Consider the following 19,248-nt stretch of genomic DNA (forward strand, 5'->3'; position numbering starts at 1 on the left):
CTCAGCGACCCCATGGACTGCAGCCTACCAGGCTCCTCCATCCACGGGATTTTCCAGGCAGGAGTACTGGAGTGGGGTGCCATTAAAAAATAAAGCTAGGTGAATTTAAAAGCATGTTTACTGATATAGTTGTTTTACATTGTGGCATAAACTTTTTCTTCTTGTCACAACCTGATGGGTAAAGAGTTGAACCAACTAGTTTGATAGCACTTGTTCCATATGACATGATTTCCAGATCCATTTTCATCATTCTTCTCGAGATCACCCTCCAGAATACAACCAACATTTTCAGAGAGAGTCTGCTGAAAATATAGTGGAAAACATTACATCCCTGTATCTGGACATTATTTGTCTTGGAGCAACCTAATAGTTTTTAGTGAGAGTGACTTTTTAATCAAGTACAGCCAGCTGGTCAGAATTATATACAGAACCTCTTTCAAATTCTTATTACTATTGATAGTCCACTATTCCAAAGTAGCTACGTACTAGCGATTCTGTCCAATTTTGTGTTATTTGCTAATATGGATTATGCAGCTTTTGCTGTATTAAAAAACAACCAAACACCCCCAAACTCAGTCAATTTAAACAACACCCTTTAAAATAAATTTCTCATGAGTCTGGTTCAGCTGGTCAATTATGGTGATCTTAGCTCAAATATTCTGACCATGACTTGGCTTGTTCAAACATCTGCCTTCAGCTGGTGGTTGGCTAGATGACTGGTCTAGGATGGCTTCCCTGAAACGACTCAGCTCTCTTCCACGGGATTTGGATCTGCCATTAGGGAGGCTTGTATTTGTTCTCATGGCTGTGACAGGGTTCCAAGAGAGACAGGAAACACACAAGACCTCTATAAGAATTAGTCCCATCCCTGCCATAAAGTAGAGCAGAGAAGGGTGGAAAATGGACCTGGAGGAGGACAAGGATAAAATAACTAACTATTGTGATGCCAATGCATTCTTCCAAGTTCTCACAAAATTTGAAAGTGGCACTGAAAGATACTTTTCATGGAAGACCTCAAGAGACCTTCTTATAGATGCATTGATAAGCTGTTTCAGAATGTATTATTTAACCAGTCATGACTCTACCATTAAGAGCTTTTATTCAACCCATGTTTTTCCATCATGTTTCACCGAGTCCCATCATAAGGCTTCAGTAAAAAACTGTCAAACTTGCTGCTGCAGATAAGAAATCATCATAGTTTCCCGAACACAAATGATCATCACTGCATTATTTATGATAACAAAGTATTGAAAAGACTGCAGGAATGAATAACTTACCATGGTAATGTATATAATAAATTATTTCTTGCGGTTTTAAAATTTTAAATAATTGATGAAAAAGGAAAATGCTTGCAATTTAATTTTAATTCAAAGATAAACAATGAGGCACAATACAAACAAAACTATATATCTTTTTATAGGCTTTTATATCTAATGAAGAAACATTTTGAAATCCTAGAAGCAAATACAATAAAATACATTTATTATCTTTGGATGGCAAGATTATAGTGATTTTTGTTTTCAGCGTAACCTTTTAGATATTTTTGACACTTTCTGCAATGGACATATGTAACATCATCATCAGGAAAAAAAAATGCATTCAGTTGTTTTCCATTTTGTAATTTTCCTGAGAATTAGAATCAAGCTCACATTTCCCTCACTTTGGAAAACTGTGTATTTGACTACTGCCAATTGATATTCATTGAGATACTGTATTGAATGGTCCTAATTGAAAGGGAAATCTGGATCTTTCCCCAAATCATAGTAGCTGGATTTTAATAACTACTTCATTGTCATTTTAATTTTAAAACTATTTCCTGCTGCCATAATCACTTATGGTTTCTTTTTCTATTGGCTGCTAAGCATATACAAGATTTCATTACTTTATTTGGAGCATTACTCAATATCTATGCTAGAACTGATAAAAAAGGAGAACTTCTCTGGGGCAGGATAGGAAAGCAAGAGAAAAATATCTCTCAAGCATTGATAACCATCTTGGTTGTATCATTGGTGTGGCTGAGGAACCTTGTCAGCTAGCTACATCTATTTTGGCCCTGTCTTAGCCTTTTAATTCTTACTATCACTAAAAATCATATGTCACAAGATGACAGTTAACGCATCTGGATATTCAGATGATAGAAGAAAGCCTCTGATGATACCAAACAGATTACTGTATTCTGGTTAAGGGATGTAGTGTGAAAATAAGTAAATCACATTCCAGACACAGTGTCCTCCAGAGGCACGCTGATGGAATAAAGATGGACACAAATTCTTTGATTCTCCTCCCATTGAGAAGTGGCGTCTCTACCCCTCCTTTTCAATCTAAGTGGATTCTGTCACTGCCTGACCAATAGAATATGACAGAAGCAACATTGTGCTAGTTTCCAGGTTCCATCCTCAAGCAATGGGTGCCTTCTATTTCCTGCCACTTGGAACACTCACTCCTGGATTGGAATACTCACTCCTGGAAGCCAGCTATGGGGCTGTGAGAAGTCCAAGCTGCACGGAGAGGCCACATATGTGTGGTCTAGTCAGCATCCCCAGACGAGCTCAACTGCAGGCCTGTGAATGCACCATCTCAGACAACCAGCGATGTCACAGGTTGAGATGCTTCAAACTGCAGCCACTAATTGACTCCATTCATATGAAAGACCCCCAGGAACATCCATCCAGCTGAGCTCAGTCAACTCACACAACTGTGGAACATAATAATGAGTTGTTGGTTTAAGACACTGAGTTTAGGAATGATTTGTTAACTTATAGCAAAAAAATAAAATTGGAGCACTAGCTATTGTTAGCTGATATTGTTGCACCTGAAATAAAATTTGAAAAGAGTTATAAAAAATAGATGGTGACATCACTTTTCTGTAGAGCTATCTTTCAAATTCAAATGGAGAAACTGAAAAGAATGTACGGTTTCTTACCATTCCAAGTTATATACAGACATGGTGAATCAAAGAAACCAAGAAAAAATCAAAGCAGGATAGTCTTTTATGTTTGGAAATGATAAGATACTACTTTGCACACAGCACTTTACAGTCTACCACAACCCTGAGAAAAATGGATATTACCATTTCACGTTTTGTCTTTTTTATCCTCCTTCCCTCCCTCACTTCCTTGTCTCTGCCTCCATCTTCCTAGTTGTTTTCACTCCACTGCACTCACCCTCAACAGAAGCCTGTTTTATCTCCATAATCTCCCCATGCTATTTACAGTACATGAAATAACAAAAGGAGGCTGCTCAAGCTGGGTCCATTTGAAGTCTGCTAAGCAATCCAGCGACTTCACTTTCACTTTTCACTTTCATGCATTGGAGAAGGAACTGGCAACCCACTCTAGTGTTCTTGCCTGGAGAATCCTAGGGACAGGGGAGCCTGGTGGGCTGCCGTCTATGGGGTCGCACAGAGTCAGACACGACTTAAGCGACTTAGCAGCAGCAAGCAGTCTCTAAGGTAAAAGGGTAAACCCTAGCAGGATTTCATCCAGCGATACCCTCATGTGCTATCTTTCCATGACAACAAAAATACCAGATGTATAAATCTTTGTTATGCTCAAGGACAAAGTTTAAGTATTTTCCAGTGTCTTACAACTCTGTTTTGCTTCTAGGTGTCCCAAAGTTGATCACATCTGATATGGTTAAGGAAGGTGCTGCTGTAATCGACGTTGGTATCAACTATGTCCATGACCCAATCACAGGAAAGACAAAACTCGTTGGAGATGTGGACTTTGAAGGTAATAAACTGCATCTCTTTTGACAAGTGAAGAAAAACAGAGGTTCAACTTTGCATGTTTTGATAGTTGAAAGAGAGATTTTCTATTTGATTGGGGCATTACTTTTTTATAATGTTTTTTAAGATTATTTATTTTGGCTGTGCTGGATCTTTGTTGCTTCACAGACATTTCTCTAGTTGCAGTGAGCAGGGGCTACTCTTCATTGTGTTGCACAGGCTTCTCATTGCAGTGGTTTCTCTTGTGGAGCACAGATTCTAGGCTTGCAGGCTTCAGTAGTTGCAGCTCACAGGCTGTAGAGCACTGGCTCAGTAGTTGTGGCACATGGGCTTAGTTGCTCCACAGCACATGGGATCTTCCTGGACCAGGGTTTGAACCGTGTCCCCTGCATTGGCAGGCAGATTCTTAACCACTAGAGCATCAGGGAAGCCCAGATTTGGGCATTATTATTAATTATTACATTAATCTTTCCTCTGATGGAACAGAGTTTAATGACACTCACATATTTCCTTCCTCTGCCTGATTTCTTTCCTTCACTTCTTCCTTCCTACTTTCCTTCTTTCTTTCCTTCTGTCCTTCCTTCTCTCCGTCCTTTCCTCCTCTTCCTTCTGGGAGAAAAATATAATGACATCATTAACATTTAGTTTTAAGATTAAATTCCTTGTAGTGCAGTTTTCTTAGTGCAGTTTTCTTGTTTTGACTGTTGGGAGTGTATCTCTGTCCTTCATCATCCATGCTTTATACTCAGCCATTCATTCTCAGTGCCAGAAGCCGTCTTGGGATATGTTTGCTAGCCCTCACTATATTTCAGATCTAAATAGTTCCCTGGATAATTCAAGTCAATTTCCCTCACTTGTGTTTTAAAGAGGATGAGAAAGAGGAGTTAGGGTAACATTACTATGGCCAATGAAAGAGACAAAGCAGCCAATGTGTAGGAACAAAAGAAATTCTAACCCAATGCCTTAGCTGTATAGATGAAGAAACTTAACCCCGAGATATATTTTTAGATGCCTGACCCCTAATCCAATTTTACCTCCAGTATCTTTGTCAAATACTTACCTGCATTGGGCTTTTCAATATAATCGAGGAATCTTAGCTGTCTAATAATACATGCATATAATAAAGTAGAGATATTTTCATATTAGACACATTTTATATATTGGATTGGTCATTCTGTCCAAAAAAGCAGGATCATGCAAGAACTTCCTTGAGTTAAAAGTGTGTCTTTACAGACAAATTGAAAGGAAAAATCATGCTCTTTTTAAAAATAATCCAAACTTCACATTTTCTCTTGGAATTTGGTCATTAGCTGATGATTTGCCCAAATCCTATAGTGGTATGTAATACAAATGACTATGCAGACTCAGAAGCGTCCTTCTGAGTAAGGTATTGGCCCTTGAATGTGAGATTTCAGGGTGCATCAGGGACCAGGTCCAAGTAGGGAGGCTAAGCCTGGTGCTAAAAAGAAAAGGGAAATCTGAAGGCAAAAGCTCTGGAGACAGAATGATGAAGAGAGCAGAGTACAGATGGACCTTATCATCGGCTGCCCCCACAGGCTGTCATTCATGGAGCCCTGCCAACCTAGCAAGGTGGCTCCCCAACTGAGCATGTATGTCTGTGTATATGTGTGTGTCCAAACTGACCTCTTTAGGAAATGACCCCTTTTCTTTCTTTAATTTTTCATGTTCAATCACTAATGTCAGATATCTATAACATATTTGAATTTCTTAACTTGAAATTTCAAGTACGGATAGATTTCATTTTAAAAGTTGACCTTTTTTTTTTTTTTTGCAGTCATTCTGCTTCTGGGTTACATTATAGTTACTGTGTGTTTATTGCAAAATCACCACACACTTATTATGCATCCAGATGGCATCGACAGCACATGACAACCAGCTCAATGCAAGAAAGCAGGATATTAAACACAGCTCACAACCTTGACTGTACTTGTGGGGCAAGCTGACCTAGCTGGCATTTGGCAGTGTTTTATAAGACCCTTCTCCTATATGATATTTCATTCAATTCAGATTTTATGAAAACATTTTTTTAAAATGAGCATTGTGGGGTGGGTGCATATGCTGTCACATGTTGATATACAATCCCTTGGTAGTATCTATTAAATTACAGTTGTGTGTATCTAACTATATAATGAAACAAAAAAGGACATGACCGTGAGAGACTAAGATATAAGGAAGAGCACTGGGCTGAGAGGCTGCAGAGGTGCTCTGAGACCTATTATTGCAACCCATTAACTTAGCAACCTCTCTGTCCAGCAATGTTGTTATCGGTTGACAGCAATGATGGCAATTGTTCCTTCCAGCTCTAACACTTCGTGTATCTTGGACATTCAGCTGAGTGTTGCCACGTGACTGTGTAAAAACACAGAAACTTTCAGAAAGTCAGGTTTTTCTGATCCTATCATAAAACATGCCTATATGATTTATAAAATTACTCTTGTCGCCCTGCTGGTTCATGGAGCCAGAGCCCTAAGACGTGGACTTGGTAAAGAAGGCCTTACCGGTGAGGCCATGACTCAGTCACCCAGAGGAGCACGCAAGTGATAGGTTTTGACATGCTGCTCTTCAGATTGTTCATCAGGACTTAACCTGAGGTGAGGGATGATCCCGAAGCTGAGAGGGAGGGACTTTCACGTGGGTTCTACTGCAAAACTTATAGGTAGCAGTCAGCTGTAAATTGCCACAGGGAAATTGTGGCTGATTTGTGAGTATCGATGAAAGTTTCATTATAACTATAGCCAAGACAGATAAACCAGATACAGGTAAAATGCAGAGCTGAAGTAAATGGTCCTTGCAGAAATCTTGGCTCACTTATAAAGGAAACAGGATGACCTACTTCAAGTAGATTACTTCAGTGGGAATGATTTTTAAAGAATAATTTCATCCATGACCCCCTTTAGGTATTACTGGAAATATGTACATAATTGCAGAATATTTTACAAATTCAGTGATTTATAGAACCAGGTGCCGTTTAGTCTATTTTCTTTCTAAGAAAATACACATGCCTGTATGTATTCTGCTTCATTATTAGATGTTTTGACCTCATTTTTAAATCAGGCTTCTCTCTAAGAAGACTGATATTTTATATCAAATACAACATGAAGGTTGCATCACACTTACTATAGTTCTTGACAAAAGAGAACATAAAAACACCCTAAATATTTCCTTTTGTCTTTGAGGTCAGATTTTTCTTTGGGTTTAGATATATTTTCCTCTAAACTGCATCTTCCTTCATCCGCTAGGGTTTCCTGCTCTTATTTCTGTGTTCTCATAGCCAGTGTTTGTGAAGTGCTTATAGGGTACTAGGTATTGTTCTCAGCCTTTTACATGTGAATAACCCTATAAGCATGTATTGTTTAATTTTGATTCAGTTATTATGATAACCCTATAAGGTAGGTATTGTTATGCCAGCTACACACTGGGACTAGCCATCTGCCTCCACAAGGATTAAATCATGAGCTGCTGCAGCTGCTGACCTTCAACATTCCCTGAAAGGAGTTCAGGGTGGAGATAGAAATGAGGCACTGTGTGATCTGGGAACAACTGGCAGAACAGGTCTTCAGATAGAGATTTTCAGAAGATTTTATGAGCCCAATTCTTGCATCTCCTCGTGGCTAGAAAAGCACTAAAACCCTTCATAGTGACATCTGCTCCTCGTGACTAGCAGTAATTTTCAGGAGACTAGCATCAACTTTCAACAAGCCTGATTACGTGTACTGTCCCTTCACCAAAATCACTGACCTTTCCCCAGACTCTGTGAAGCAGTTTCTCAGAGCTATCTGAAATAGCTTTTGGCTACAGTCCTCATTTTGCCTTTAATAAAACTTGTTCCTTGTCCAGTTTTAACTGTTACTTCTTATCCTGCAAATAGGCTTCTTAGGAGATAGGTAAGATGGTCTGGTATTCCATCTCTTGAAGAATTTTCCAGTTTGTTGTGATCCACACAGTCAAATGTTTTAGCATAGTCGCTGAAGCAGAGGTAGATGTTTTTCTGGAATTTTGTTTTTTCTGTGATCTGATATATGTTGGCAATATGACCTCTGGTTCCTCTGCCTTTTTAAAATCCAGCTCGTACATCTAGAATTTCTCAGTTCATGTACTGCTGAGGCATAGCTTGAAGGATTTTGAGCATGTGAAGTGAGTGCAATTGTATGGCAGTTTGAGCATTCTTTGGTATTGCCCTTCTTTGGGATTGGAATGAAACCTGACCTTTTCCAATCCTGTGGCCACTGCTGTGTTTTCCAAATTTGCTGGCATATTGAGTGCAGCACTTTCACAGCATCATCTTTTAGGATTTGAAATAGCTCCGCTGGAATTCCATCTCCTCCACTAGCTTTGTTCTTAGCAATTCTTCCTAAGGCCCACTTGACTTCACACTCCAGGATGTCTGGCTCTAGGTGAGTGACCACACTGTCATGGTTATCCAGGTCATTAAGACCTTTTTTGGGTAATTCTTCTGTGTATTCTTGCCACCTCTTCTTAATCTCTTCTGCTTCTGTTAGATCTTTGCTGTTTCTGTCCTTCACTGTGCCCATCTTTGCATGAAGTGTTCCTTGGTATCTCCAACTTTCTTGAAGAGATCTCGTTTTTCCCATTGTATTGTTTTCTTCTGTTTCTTTGCACTGTTCACCTAAGGCTTTCTTACCGCTTATTTTGACTGTTGAGAAAGAGAAGCCTACATGTTTCCCCTGGTTCAAGGACTAAGATTTTTGTGTGTATGCCCAGCCACGAAAGATGAGTTACCTGCTGTTAGAACCTGCCTGTGAATATATACCCAGGACTGGGATTGCTGGATCTATTTTTAATTTTTTGAGGAACTCCATCCGGTTTTCAGCAGTGTTTGTACCAATTTACATTCGCATCTATAGTGCACAAGTGTTCCCTTTTTCTCCAGATCTTCTCTACCGCTTGTTATTTCTTGTCTTTTTGACAGTAGCCATTCTGACAAATGTGAGGTGATATCTCATTGTGGTTTTGATTTACATTTCTCTGATGATTGAGCAACATTTTATGTACCTGTTGGTCACTTGTATGTTTTCTTTGGAAAACATGTCCATTCAGTTCCTTGGCCCATTTTCTAATTGAGTTGTTTTATTTTTATTTTTTTGCTATTGAGTTGTATGAGTTCTTCATATATTTTGGTTATTAAATTCTTATCCAGTATGTGGTTTGCAATTGTAGGTTGCCATTTCACTCTGTTATTTTTTCTGTGCTGGTGCTTTTTAGTTTGATGCTTCCTACTTGATTTTTACTTTTGTTGCTTGTCCTTTGGTGTCATAGCTAAAAACCTACTGCTAAGACCAATGTTAAGAGTTTCTTCCCTATGTTTTCTTCTAGGAGTTCTATGGTATGAGGTATTAAATAGAGTTTAATCCATTTTAAGTTAATTTTTGTGAATGCTGTGAGCTAGAGCCCCAATTTCATTTTTCTTCATGTGTTTATCCAGTTTCCCCCGTATCATTTTTTGAAGAGATTTTCCTTTTCCGATGAAGTGTTCTTGACTCCCTTGTCAAATGTTAGCTGACCCTATGTAGGGGATTTATTTCTGAGTTCTCAGTTCTCTTTCATTGGTCTGTGTGTCTCTTTTACTGCTTTCATTATTATATCTTTATATATTGTTTGCTTCCCAGGTGACTCAGTGGTGAAGAATCTGCCTGCTAATATAGGAGACGAAAGAGACACAGGTTCAATCCTTGGGTCAGGAATATTCCCTGAAGGAGGAAATGGCAACCCACTGCAGTATTCTTGCCTGGAAAATTCCACAGACAGAGAAGCCTGGTGGGCTATAGTCCATGGGGTTGCAGAGAGCTGGACACAACAGCACAAGCACAAAATATTGTTTGAAATGGGTCCTTCACCTTTGTTCTCAGGACTGCTTTAGCTATTTAGGGTCTTTGTGTTTCCATACAAATTTTAAGATTTTTTTTCTGTTTCTGTGTGGAATTTTGATAGAGATTGAATCAAATATATTGACGACTTTGGCTAGCATGTGAAGTGAAGTGAAAGTCGCTCAGTCAAGTCTGACTCTTTGCGACCCCATGGACTATACAGTCCATGGAATTCTCTAGGCCAGAATACTGGAGTGGGTAGCCTTTCCCTTCTCCAAGAGATCTTCCCAACCCAGGGATCGACCCTAGGTCTCCCACATTGCAGGCAGATTCTTTACCAGCTGAGCCACAAGGGAAGCTTATAGACATTTTAAAAAATATTATTTCTTCTAATCCATGAACATAGAATATCTTTCCATTTATTATTTGTGTCTTCTTCAATTTCTTTCATCAAAGTCTTGCAGTTTTCATTGTATAGATCTTTCATTTCTTTGGTTAAGTTTATTCCTAAGTATTTTATTGTTTTATGAAGCTATAGTGAACAGGATAGTTTTCATTATTTCATTTTTAGATTTCATTGTTATGTATATTATCAACTACATTAAATCAACACTACTCATGTATGATCCAGCAATCCCACTTCTCTTATCCAAAGGAAACGAAAATAGGATACAGAAAAGATATGTCTTGTTTAGTGTAGTTTTACTCATAAGAGCCAAGATATGAAAATAAGCTAAGCATCCCTCAATAGATGAATGGAGAGTCTGGGAGAGCAATGGGGCCAAGTGACCTCCTGCAGCTGAGTTACCTTGCCCTGTAGGTCACAGAGGGAGGCAGGGCCAGCACCAACTCCATAAGGTACCAGGGAAAACAGTGTTCATGATGGAGTCTGTGCTTGAACTTGAGAGATTTGTAGGTGAGGAGTGGAGTGGTCCTAGAGAGAGAGGGAAAAGGGGGCATCTAACCCGCCACCCTGGGGCAGTAAGAGGAAAGAGAAGGTCAGGTGCTGGATCAGTCTGTCTGTCCATTCCTAGGTCTGTAACTCACTCTTTTCTTAACCTACCCCAGGAACAGGACACCACCAGCCATGGAGGGGATACACCAGCCAAGTCCCGCCCCTGTCAGTGATTTCTCTCTGGCCCATAATTCTCTGCACAGTAAAGGCCCAGCTGCTTCTCTGGCTTCTCACAACAGCCCTTTCTAAAAAATGCTGAGGAAGATGGTAGGAAGCGGAGAGGTGCTCAGGGCCCTCTCTGGAATCCCTGGAGGCCACAGAAGGGCTGGGGGTGGGATGCAGGAGGGTGGGGATGCCAGGCATTGCTGTGAGCATTTGGAATGCAACAGTGACTGACACAGGCAAAGTCCTTCCCGACAAAGAGCTTACATTCTGGTTGGAGAAGACAGATAATAAATATATAATATAATATATTAGGAGAAGGCAATGGCACCCCACTCCAGTACTCTTGCCTGGCAAATCCCATGGATGGAGGAGCCTGGTGGGCTTCAGTCCACGGAGTCGCTAAGAGTCAGACACAACTGAGTGACTTCACTTTCACTTTTCACTTTCATGCATTGGAGAAGGAAATGGCAACCCAGTCCAGTGTTCTTGCCTAGAGAATCCCAGGGACGGGGAGCCTGGTAGGCTGCCATCTATGGGGTTGCACAGAGTCGGGCACGACTGAAGCAACTTAGCAGCAACAACAGCAGCATACTATATTAGGCAGTATTTAATGTTACAAGAATAAAACAATATGTGGGGGCCGGGGCTAGAGATTGATGGCCTTAGGTTGTTGAGAAAGAGTGGTCACAGCAGGCTAACTGCTGATCTGAACAAAGTCAAGTCGAGAGCCATGTGGATATATGGGGCAGGAACAGTCTAGACACATGGATGAGCAGGGTGAAAACCTTGAGGTACAATGCGCCTGCTGGTTTTGATGAGCTGAGGAAGGCCACTGTAACTGGGAACAATATAAATAAGGGGAAGAATGCTGGGAAATAAAGAGGAAGCAGCAGGGGTACCACATCATGAATGGCCTTACAGACCATGGAAAGGAATTTGAATTTTACTCTAAGTGCAGTGGAAAGCCATTGGAGGATTTACACCAAAGCTTTTGCAGGATATTTATGCATTTTTTTTGCATTTAACAAGATCATCCTGTTTTTTTGAATAACAAATCAACCTTAGAGAGGTGAGGATACCTGTTAGGGTACCTGTTAAGGTACCTGTTAGGATACCTGTTAGGGTACCTTAGAGAGGTGAGGTACCTGTTAGGGTACCTGTTAAGAACCCATTGTAATTATCCAGGTAAGAAATTATCCAAGATGGGGTGTGGACCCAGGTGGTAATGGTTGAAAGTATTAAGAGGTAGTTAGATGGTAGATAAAGTTTAAAAGGAGAGTTAGAATGATTGGCTAAGTGATTAGATATAAAAGAAAGAGGAGAATTATTTATGACTCTAAGAGTTCTCAAATAGGCAGGAGTGAAGGTATTCTTTTGAGATGAGTTTGAAATGATCAGTGAATTTCATCTGTTTATGTGTATATAGGGCAGAGAGTGGGCAGAAAAAAAAATGGGGCTCTTTCCATGGGAAGGGAACAGCAGATCAAAAGGAAAGAGGGAAGATTCCAAAAGGCCTTATGTACTCAATAAGTGATCCAACATTGTTTGTTGAATAAGGAAAGTACGATATTCTAAATAATTGTGATTTGATCCAAATAGTTATAACCTTACCATGCATTCTTCAAAAGAATCTCCACTAGACAAATCTCTCCTAGAGCAAAAAGAACCCTATAATTTGGGGCTCCATCTGGTCAGAATTATTCCTCAAAATTCAAATGCCATAGTCAAAATATGAGGACAGAAGAGGGTCCAGAATTACACAGAAGGTTCTATTCTTATAAGAAACTACTATAAAGGAATTAAAACTCCTGAAGTTCTTTTCAAAGCAGCTTTTCATCTGTGTTTTCTCTTCTTTTACTATAGGTGCTTCCAGATGTCTTATTTATGCATGGAACTCTACATTCAAAACCTGAGAGTTACCTTTTACTCCATGATCTTTTTATGTTATGTACACTATTTTATATAAGGCTATAATTTGGAGTTAGACTGATTTAGGTTTGAATTCTAGCTCTGTTGCTTAAAACAATTAGGATCTTGGCAAATCACTTCACCTCTCTGAGACTTGATTTTATCATCTGAAAAACTGAGATAATAATACCTATCTTATAGAGTTGTTATAAAGATTAAATGAAATAATCACCTCACATGAGCTAATGTATGAGACTTCCTGAGCATAATATCTGGCAAAAAACAGTGTATGTGTGGGTTTGTAAGTGCACATTATTCAGCCTTTCTCTCCATTCCCACTAGAGTACTAACCTGGACGTATGTAATTTCACCTTTCAATTACCACTCAGCTCCTCATTACTTTTCTGACCTCAGCTCTCTTCCAGTCAGATCTGTTGTCACCCAATAGTCCCCATCTTCTCCAAACTCCCATAGTAGGTCTCAATCTGCCCTACTCTTTCTGTTCTTAACCCTGTACTGCCTTACGCTTTCATTTAGTCATCCCCTACTGAATTGTACACCTCTGTAATGTAAGCGTCCTGTCCTCCGTTGCTTTTGTATCTTGATCCCACACCAGGTCTCAACCTTCTCAACCATATCACTGGATATTGCATGATAATCCTGGATAACTTATAAATCTCTAGTGTTACTCTTACATTACAGAAATAATTCCTTACAGTTGCCTGAATGGGAACAAAAGCTCCCACTGAAGGTGGCATCTGACACATTATTAATCTACAGCAATCTAGATTCAGTAGTGATACATCCACTGAATCATACATTGTTTTTTCAGTGCACATTTCTCACTCAACACATCTTCAAGGTACCAGGGATTTGGCACACACAGATAGACCAAGTCCCTGTTCCCACAGAACTTATATTCTCTAGTGTGTGTTAGTCTCTCAGTCATGTCCTACTCTTTGCACCCTCTTGGACTGTAGCCCACCAGGCTCCTCTGTCCCTGGAATTCTCCAGTAAGAATACTGGAGTGGGTTGCCATGCCCTTCTCCAGGGTATCTTCCCAACCTAGGGATTGAACCTGGGTCTTCTGCACTGCAGGCAGACTCTTTACCATCTGAGCCACCAGGGAAGCACTATATTCTCTAGATTATATGTCAAAGTAACCATTTTTTGGAAGTGGCTTTGGTACTGTGTGTGTGTGCTAGGTTGCTCCAGTCATGTCCAACTCTTTGTGACCCTATGGATTATAGCTCACCAAACTCCTCTGTCCATGGGATTCTCCAGGCAAGAATACTTGAGTGGGTTGCCATGCCCTCCTTCAGGGGATAGTCCCTCTCCAGGGATTGAACCTGTGTGTCTAGGGTCTCCTGCATTGGCAGGCAGGAACTTTACCACTAGTGCCACCTGGGAAGCTGATTTTGGTACTACTTACTCTTAAATGTATGAACCAAAATTAAACTGAGTTTTCCATGTTAATAATTTAATTTGATGATGTATGTCTTACTCAGTTTGGGCTGCTATGACAAATTGTTAAAGGTTAGGTGGCATAAAGAACAAATATTTATTTCTTATAGTTCTGGACACTGGTAGTCTAAGATCAGAGTGTCATCATACCCAGGTTCTGGTGAGAACCCCATTCTGAGTTATAGACAGCTAATTTCTCACTGTATCTTTACATGTCACAGAAATCATGATAGCGCCCTGATTTTTTTTTTAAGTACTGAAAGTTGGAACCTCTAATGACTTAGTCTTTTCCTAAAAGGTCCTGAGAATTTTGCAAAGAGATTGCACTGGTCATAGCAAACACCCTCTTCCAACAACGCAAGAGAAGACTCTACACATCGACATCACCAGATGGTCAATACTGAAATCAGATTGATTATATTCTTAGCAGCCAAAAATGAAGAAGTTCTATACAGTCAGCAAAAACAAGACCAGGAGCTGACGGTGGCTTAGATCCTGAGCTCCTTGTTGCTAAATTCAGACTTAAATTGAAGAAAGTAGAGAAAACCAGTAGACCACTCAGGTATAACATAAATCAAATTCCTTACAATTATACAGTGGAAGTGACAAATAGATTCAAGGGGCTAGAACTGATAGAGTGCCTGAAGAACTATGGCTGGAGGTTCATGACACTGTACAGAAGGCAGTGATCAAGACCATCCTCAAGAAAAAGAAATGCAAAAATCCAAAATGGTTGTCTGAAGAGTCCATACAAATAGCTGTGAAAAGAAGAGAAGCAAAAAGCAACGGAGAAAAGGAAACATATACCCATTTGAATGCAGAGTTCCAAAGAATAGCAAGGAGAGATAAGAAAGGCTTCCTCAGTGATCAATGCAAAGAAATAGAGGAAAACAATAGGCTAGGAAAGACTAGAGATCTCTTCAAGAAAATTAGAGATACCAAGAGAACATTTCATGCAAAGATGGGCACAATAAAGGACATAAATTGTATGAATTTAAAAGAAGCAAATGATATTAAGAAGAAGTGGCAAGAATACACAGAAGAACTACACAAAAAAGATCTTCATGACACAGATAACCGCAATGGTGTGATCACTCACCTAGAGCCAGACATCCTGGAATGCAAAAGTCAAGTGGGCCTTAGGAAGCATCACTACGAACAAAGCTAGTGGAGGAGATGGAATTCCAGTTGAGCTATTTCAAATGCTCAAAGATGATGCTGTGAAGGTGCTGCACTCAATATGCCAACAAATTTGGAAAACTCATCAGTGGCTACAGGACTGGAAAAGGTCAGTTTGCATACCAATCCCAAAGAAAGGCAATACCAAAGAATGTTCAAAGTATACTTCATAATTGCACTCATCTCACAAGTGAGCAAGGTAATGCTCAAAATTCTCCAAGTGAGGCTTTAACAGTACATGAACCGTGAAATTCCAGATGTTTAAGCTGCATTTAGAAAAGGCAGAGGAACCAGAGATCAAATTGCCAACATTCACTGGATCATCAAAAAAGCAAGAGTTCCAGAAAAACATCTACTTCGACGTTATTGACTATGCCAAAACCTTTGACTATGTGGATCACAACAAACTGTGGAAAGTTCTTCAAGAGATGGGAATACCAAACCACCTTACCTGCCTCCTGAGAAATCTGGATGCAGGTCAAGAAGCAACAGTTAGAACTGGACATGGAACAACATACTGGTTCCAAATCGGGAAAGGAGTATGTCAAGGCTGTATATTGTCATCCTGCTTATTTAACTTATATGCAGAGTACATCATGAGAAATGCTGGACTGGATGAAGCATTGAGCTGGAATCAAGATTTCCAGGAGAAATATGAATAACCTCAGATATGCAGATGACACCACCCTTATGGCAGAAAGTGAAGAAGAACTAAAGAGCCTCTTGATGAAAGTGAAAGAGAAGAGTGAAAAAGTTGGCTTAAAAGTCGACATTCAGAAAACTAAGATCATGGCATCCAGTCCAATCACTTAACGACAAATAGATGGGGAAATAATGAAAACAGTGAGAGACTTTATTTTGGGGGGCTCCAAAATCACTGCAGATGGTACCTGCAGCCATGAGATTAAAAGATGCTTGCTCCTTGGAAGAAAAGTTATGACCAACCTAGAGAGCATATTAAAAAGCAGAGACATTACTTTGCCAACAAATGTCCATCTAGTCAAAGCTTTGGTTTTTCCACTAGTCATGTATGGATGTGAGAATTGGACTATAAAGAAAGCTAATCCCTGAAGAATTGATGCTTTTGAACTATGCTGTCGGAGAAGACTCTTGAGAGTCCCTTGGACTGCAAGGAGATCCAATCAGTCCATCCTAAAGGGAATCAGTCCTGAATATTCATTGGAGGGACTGATGTTGAAGCTGAAACTCCAGTTCTTTGGACACCTGATGTGAAGAACTGACTCATTTGAAATGACCCTGATGCTGGGAATGATTGAAGACAGGAAGAGAAGGAGACAACAGAGGATGAGATGGTTGGATTGCATCACCAACTCAATGGACATGAGTTGTAGTAAGCTCCAGGAGTTGGTGATGGACAAGGAAGCCTTGCGTGCTGCAGTCCATGGGGTCACAAGAAGTCGGACATGACTGAGCAACTGAGCTGAACTGAACAGGTCCCACCTCCTAATATCATCATACTAGAGGGTAGGATTTAAATATATGAATTTTAAGGAATGCAAATATTCAGTCAATAATAATACAGTTGATCAGTCTGACTCAAAATATAAACTTTTCTTAGTGTTAGCTCAAAACTCCAATTTTAGTATAAAAGAAGATCTAACACTTTTAGGATAGATGGCAGATAGATAGGGAAACAGTGGAAACAGTGACAGACTTTATTTTGGGGGGGCTCCAAAATCACTGCAGCTGATGACTGCAGCCATGAAATTAAAAGATGCTTACTACTTGGAAGAAAAGTTATGACCAACCTAGACAGCATATTAAAAAGCAAAGACATTACTTTGCCAACAAAGGTCCATCTAGTCAAAGCTATGGTTTTTCCAGTAGTCATGTATGGGTGTGAGAGTTGGACTATAAAGAAAGCTGATCTCTGAAGAATTGATGCTTTTGAACTCTGGTTTTGGAGAAGACTCTTGAAAGTCCCTTGGACTGCAAGGAGATCCAACCAGTCCATCCTAAGAAAATCAGTTCTGAATATTCATTGGAAGAACTGATACTGAAGCTGAAACTCTAATACTTTGGCCACCTGATATGAAGAACTGACTCATTTGAAAAGACCCTGATGCTGGGAAAGATTGAAGGCAGGAGGAGAAGGAGATGCCAGAGGATGAAATGGTTGGATTGCATCACCAACTCAATGGACTTGAGTTTGGGTAAACTCTGAGAGTTGGTGATGGACATGAATGCCTGGCGTGCTTTAGTCCATGGGATCTCAAAGAGTTGGACATGACTGAGGGACTGAAGTGAACTGAACTGAACACTCTAGCCCAGAGGTGATCTCTTCCAGTCATTTTGAAAGAGCTGATGGAAACTGGCAAAAATCACTGTTAGAGAGACTATTACTAACACTGTGGTCATCGTGCCGACCTGTCATTTCAAAAAACAGGTAGAACCACTGATGTTCACAATGAGATCGCGACCATTGAGCCAGCTGCCATCTTGCCAACATGGGCAAGAGGCTTAAAGTCTAGGTCTTTGAAATCAGGTCAACCTTTAGAGACATTCATTTTAGTAGAACATATTCGACATTGAATTCTTTACCTATGTGGAGAAGAGTTGGACTTTCCAGGTGGCAACAGTGGTAAAGAATCAGCCTGCCAGTGCAGCAAACACAAGAGACTAGGGTTCCATCTCTGGGTAGGGAAGATCCCCTGGAGTAAGAAATGGCAATCCACTCCAGCATTCTTGCCTGGAAAATTCCATGGACAGAGGAGCCTGGTGGGGTTACAGTCCATGGGGTCACAAAGACATGACTGAGCACACACACATATGGAGAAGAGTTAAATTGAAAGGTTGTCTACCAAAACAGAAGTACTTGATGCCTCTGAAGTCCTTCTTCTTCTTTTATACTTAAGGGTGAGCTGTTTTTTTTTTTTTTAAGTTGTTCCTCAGGGTCTTTTTAAAATAAAAATATCTATAGGAAGGAAACTTTATGCCCTAGTGTCTCAGGCTGATTATGGCAGACTACTGGGATCAAGACAGTGCCAGTGATTTTTGAGGATACTCCAAACAGCCTGTCTAGGTTTACAGATTTGCCACTCTGCTGTACAAATGTTCAGAGGCTTGAGGAAAAAGGACTGGCGAGGGAAGAAAAAGGATTGGAGAGAATGACAAGAATAGATGATATATTTTTTATAAAGGAAGTCATGAAAGGAAGATATTTTAGTCATGTTGACGGAGTACTAGAAATATCCTAGCGGAGATCCTTACTCCTGCTCGCCAAAATGGAAACTAGCAATGATGGCTGACACTATTCATGGTCAGAGAGGAGGTTCCTCTGGTGGTTCACAGTTTGTTGAAAACAATTTCAAATTTTGATCAGGTGATTAATTTGTTATTTGACTCCATTGAAGGCCTTCTGGTTGTGAGTGGTAGTTTTAGAAATTTACATCTGTATTTCTCTTGGCATCTCTCTAGTCAGTCAGCTGTGTTTGATTCTTTGTGATGCCATGGACTATAGCCCACCAGGCTCCTTGTCCATGGAATTCTCCAGGCAAGAATATTGGTGTGAATATAGATTTGATTTAACATAATGAATAAAGCAGATAAACAAAAAAAAGAAGAAAGAAAAGATTTAGCCACGTTACCCAGTTTAAGTTAAATGGTTGAGGGAAGTCTTCGTAAGAAAAAACTTATAAAAATATAACCAAAATCTCATATTCTTGTCCCTAGTAGGGTATTAATCCTGCCCATTCCATTAATATTCCACTGGGTGCCATAATAATGAGTGTGTATATATATATATATATATATATATATATATATATATAATAATTTGTAGAAACCCCAGGAGTCAGACAGCTAGACAAATGCAAGAAAAAGCATAGTAAATTGTCTCTGGGGCACCTGATTCCCTGTTGCCTCACAAGAATCCAGTGGCAAGCCATTCACTTGTCAGGGAGCCCTTTACTCTCTCTCTCTGGCTCATCATGCTCTCATTTTTTATATCAGCCATATGAGAAAGTGGAGTGTTTCCCATATTA

At 39.9% G+C, this 19,248-nt stretch overlaps 1 protein-coding gene across 6 annotated transcripts in view; it reads left to right on the forward strand.

Moving 5' to 3' along the window:
* Positions 1 to 19,248, forward strand: part of MTHFD2L (methylenetetrahydrofolate dehydrogenase (NADP+ dependent) 2 like) — a 142,576-nt gene that overhangs the window by 110,996 nt on the left and 12,332 nt on the right. For all 6 annotated transcript variants that reach the window (XR_011257801.1, XM_069594367.1, XM_069594359.1 and 3 more), the window contains one exon: positions 3,606 to 3,731. Coding sequence is in view for 5 of the 6 variants with exons in the window: in XM_069594367.1 (XP_069450468.1) it covers positions 3,606 to 3,731 (126 nt within the window). In the remaining variant the exon portion in view is untranslated. The remainder of the gene's footprint in view (positions 1 to 3,605; positions 3,732 to 19,248) is intronic.

The sequence above is a fragment of the Ovis canadensis genome, chromosome 6 (assembly GCF_042477335.2).
Source record: "Ovis canadensis isolate MfBH-ARS-UI-01 breed Bighorn chromosome 6, ARS-UI_OviCan_v2, whole genome shotgun sequence".
In the NCBI taxonomy this organism is placed as follows: domain Eukaryota; kingdom Metazoa; phylum Chordata; class Mammalia; order Artiodactyla; family Bovidae; genus Ovis; species Ovis canadensis.